The sequence below is a fragment of the Sinocyclocheilus grahami genome, unplaced genomic scaffold (assembly GCF_001515645.1).
Source record: "Sinocyclocheilus grahami isolate Dianchi unplaced genomic scaffold, SAMN03320097.WGS_v1.1 scaffold2346.1, whole genome shotgun sequence".
Classification (NCBI taxonomy): Eukaryota; Metazoa; Chordata; class Actinopteri; order Cypriniformes; family Cyprinidae; genus Sinocyclocheilus; species Sinocyclocheilus grahami.
This window is the reverse complement of record NW_015507525.1, coordinates 51305-55606: the sequence shown is the minus strand read 5'-3', so window position 1 is coordinate 55606 and position 4302 is coordinate 51305. Positions and strand designations below refer to the sequence as shown.

At 41.4% G+C, this 4302-nt stretch overlaps 2 protein-coding genes across 2 annotated transcripts in view; both read left to right on the top strand.

Annotated features, from left to right (window-relative positions):
- Positions 1-2161, top strand: part of LOC107574801 (ena/VASP-like protein) — an 8725-nt gene extending 6564 nt beyond the window's left edge. Inside the window, exons 8-9 of the mRNA XM_016261240.1 lie at positions 1320-1377; positions 1520-2161. Coding sequence (XP_016116726.1) covers positions 1320-1377; positions 1520-1557 — 96 coding nt within the window. The 3' untranslated portion in view covers positions 1558-2161. The remainder of the gene's footprint in view (positions 1-1319; positions 1378-1519) is intronic.
- A 683-nt stretch (positions 2162-2844) lies between these two features.
- The window catches only part of LOC107574800 (transcriptional repressor protein YY1-like), a 10533-nt gene continuing 9075 nt past the window's right edge, over positions 2845-4302 (top strand). The window contains exon 1 of the mRNA XM_016261239.1: positions 2845-3592. Within this exon, the coding sequence (XP_016116725.1) occupies positions 3094-3592 (499 nt within the window). The 5' untranslated portion in view covers positions 2845-3093. The remainder of the gene's footprint in view (positions 3593-4302) is intronic.

The window sequence follows — 4302 nt, the reverse complement described above, 5'->3', positions numbered from 1 at the left end:
ATGATGTGATGTTATGATGATGTGATGTTATGATGGTGTGATGTGATGTGTTATGATGTGATGTTATGATGATGTGATGTTATGATGGTGTTATATTATGTGATGTTATGATGATGTGATGTGTTATGATGTGATGTTATGATGGTGTTGTTATGATGTGATGTGATGTTTTGATGATGTGTTATGATGGTGTTGTTATGATGTGATGTTATGATGATGTGTTATGATGTGATGTTTTGATGGTGTGTTATGATGGTGTTATGTGATGATGTGATGTTATGATGATGCGTTATGATGTGATGTTATGATGATGCGTTATGATGTGATGTTATGATGATGCGTTATGATGATGTGATGTTATGATGATGTTATGTTATGATGTGATGATGATGTTATGATGATGTGATGTTATGATGATGTTATGTTATGATGTGATGATGATGTTATGATGATGTGATGAATGCAGTGTTTGTGTCTGTGTTCAGGGTTCGAGCCGTGGGCAGCATCAGCGACTCAGACGCCTTAGACTTCGACAGAATGAAACAGGTAAAGATGACCATCAACATACTATTATAGGTTTTATTCATATATTAAGAATTTAATTTTAGATTTTAATTTGAGTTAATAGTTTAGTTATTTAAGTGTGTTTTTGTCATTTTTAGTTGTTTATATATATATATATATATATATATATGTGTGTGTGTGTGTGTGTGTATGTCTATCTATATTATTTTTTTGATTTTCCATTTTTATTTTATATTTACTGAGAGTTTTAGTAATTTTCCTCTGTGATTTAGTAATTTATATATATGTGTGTGTGTGTGTCTGTTTATATATATATATATGTGTGTGTCAATAGCCAACAATACATTGTATGGGTCACAATTATACATTTCTCTTTTATGCCAAAAATCATTAGGATATTAAGTAAAGATCATGTTCCATGAAGATATTTAGTAAATCTCCTACCGTAAATATATCAAAACTTAATGTTTGATTAGTAATATGCATTGCTAAGAACTTCATTTGGACAACTTTAAAGATGATTTTCTCAATATTTAGATTTTTTTGCACCCTCAGATTCCAGATTTTCAAATATTGTCCGATCCTAACAAACCATACATCAATGGAAATATTAATTTTGGTTTCAGTTTTAGTTGACTATAATAACCCTGTTTGAATTGCTTGAATTGATGTTTTAATTGACAGGAAATCTTGGAAGAAGTGGTTCGTGAACTGCACAAGTTAATTTTGGTTTCAGTTTTAGTTGACTATAATAATCCTGTTTGAATTGCTTGAATTGATGTTTTAATTGACAGGAAATCTTGGAAGAAGTGGTTCGTGAACTGCACAAGGTGAAGGACGAGATCATTGATGGTATGTTGTGCTGTGCATCTTGAATGCGGTGTACGTTGCTTTGGATAAACGCAGCAGCCAAATGCATAACACCTGACAGTCTGTAGTGTATGTTCTGTATTGGGTAATGCACTCGAGTGACTGCGTTCTGCTTTATTTCCAGCCATTAGACATGAGCTCAGCAGAATCAGCACCACATAGTGTCCATCTCCTCCGAGAGCCCAAGCTGTAGCCACGAGAGCCGGACGTTACCGCCGTATTAAAGCACACGGACTCACGGCGTGCTGGTTTTAACACGTCTGCAACGTCGAGGAGCGGTTGATGAAGCAGGGACACTTACACTGATCTTACTGTTCCTGGTGTACACTGATTCTAGCGGCAGTCTTTTGCAGAAACTGAAGAAAATAGAACAAACATCTGGAGTCCTTTTATGTTGTCTGCATCATCATCATCATTATTATTATTATTATTATTATTATTATAGGTGTAGTTGTAGTGTTTTCATGTAGGTAGACATAGGAATTGATAATAATAATAATAATATCATTGCACATCACATTTTCATTTTCCTTAAGATTCATCATGAGCACATTCCTCTTGTTTTTTAAGAGTTTTCTCCTTTTTGCCATGATGTGTTGATCTGAAGGAGGGGTTTAAACACGTCTGAAGTATTTGTGATCATGTTGTTAATCGAGTGTTTATCGGCTGCGAGGACATGAAGTATTGTTCTGTTTTATGATTTCTGTTTTTGACCAAGTGCTTCCCGGTTTGAAAAAAATAACAATAATAATAATAAAAGATATACATGCTGTGTTGGATGTGCAGAGAATAATGTCTCGACAGGAACACGTGGATTTATTTTCAGAAAAACCCCAGAATAGCTTATTATCATCATGATTGTATTTTAATAGCAAGTCTGTAATATTTTAATTTGATGTGATATTTAACATTATTAATACACAATGCAAATGTTAATTACAGGAGTTTCTCAGTTTAGAAATGCTATTTATATTTATTTTTAAATATTCAAACAGCTTACCATATATGTGTAATACTAATAATATTTAAATTTTAAATTATTAATGTAATTTTAAATAACATCCTAAGCACAATTAGAAAGAAAAACCCCCATGCATCAAGGGAAAGCTCATTATTCAGCTTTCAGATGATGCATAAATATAAATAAAGCTCATGGCTGGTCATCGGCTCTCCTCTCGCGAGATCTGCCAGCGGAGCGTCGTGGCGACGTGAATTCAATGTGTTGCGGGATTTGGCTACTGTAACATTGGTTGAAGCGATATTTACTAGCGACGGCGAAGTGAAGCGTTCTGAACACTGTTTTATCGGATAAAGGAAGCTTCTCAACACGGTTTGTTCTGTCGCCATCTAGCGGCCAGTAACATGAATACTCACGTGGTTTTCAGGCGAACGAAGCGTGGGACGTCATAGATCACGTGCTTCTGGCTAAACGAATCAGCGCTTTAATGTGAGATGTGTTGTTTTTTTTGATAGCTTTGGTGTTGAACATAACAGCCCTCATGTTTAGCCCCTGCGACGCGACTCGTGCCAAGTGAATCTGACCCCCCAGAACGCGATCTTTACTGGGGGAGCCCCCTCGGAGCAGCAGTTGGGCGGGTTTTATCGTGGAGACCTGGCAACCCTGCAGTGGAGAGTTATCTGTGTTATCGGAGTGTGTGAGAGAGAGAGAGCGCGTCGCACACAGCGGACTCGGCGAACATGGCATCCGGCGAGACGCTGTACATCGAGGCGGACGGCTCGGAGATGCCCGCGGGGCTCGTGGAGCTGCACGAGATCGAGGTGGAGACCATCGAGACCACGGTGATGGACGACGACGAGCAGCAGCCCATGATCGCGCTGCAGCCGCTGCTCACAGACGACCCGAGCCAGCTCCACCAGCACCAGGAGGTGATCCTGGTCCAGACCCGCGAGGAGGTGGTCGGCGGCGACGAGTCGGAGCTCCAGGAGGACGACGGCTTCGAGGAGCGGATCCTCATCCCGGTGCCCGCCGAGGAGCACTACATCGGGCAGACGCTGCTGACAGTCGCCGGCAGGAGCTCCGCGGGGCGGCTGGGGAAGAGAGCGGCGTCGGGGGGCAAGAAAGCGGGCAAGAAGAGCTACCTGAGCGCGGCGGAGGCCTGCGGGAGGAAATGGGAGCAGAAGCAGGTGCAGATCAAGACTCTGGAGGGCGAGTTCTCCGTCACGATGTGGGCTTCGGGTGAGTGTCTCAGGGCGTTGTCCGCTCCGCGCTCGGCTCTTCGCACCGTGTTTATGTTTTGAACGGAGGCCATGTTTTGGGCTGTCTATGGGCGCCGCCATGTTCCCCGAGTCCAGTATGGCGGCCCTGGAAAGATGGCGACGGCGCGGCGGATTGGAGATGGCGCGAGAGCGCTGCCGCGTGTAGGCCGCTAGGCGAGAGCGACCGTTAAAAACCGTTAAACGCGGGTTTTGAATTTCGGCTTCAAAGCGGGAAGCTATCGCGCGCCACTTTGGATTTAAATATCCGTCAAGGTGACTCTTATTTATTTTAATCTAGCGTTTGGAACTGTTGTTGTCTATTAAAGCGGTACACCGTGTCCTAACTAACCGCGACGCGACACGCACAATTTCTATTTTAGAAACGGTTTCTATTTCCGCGACATCGCGGCTGGATCACCGTGATGATCTCAGGTACTGGTTATGTGCTGTATTCAATGCTAAAAGTGAGTTTGAGTATCTTTTTGCCAGACATTTATAGCCGTACTGAAAGCAGCAGCAGATAGTTTACCTCAGATGTTAAAAATAAATTAAAACAAATATGTACATACAACTGCGAGCCAACAAGCGTATCCCACAACAAAGAGAGTATCAGTCACTCAATATGTACATTTATGTAGTTATAATGTTAAAATGTTTAATATTTATGAATTGGATCAGTTCCAGTTCGTT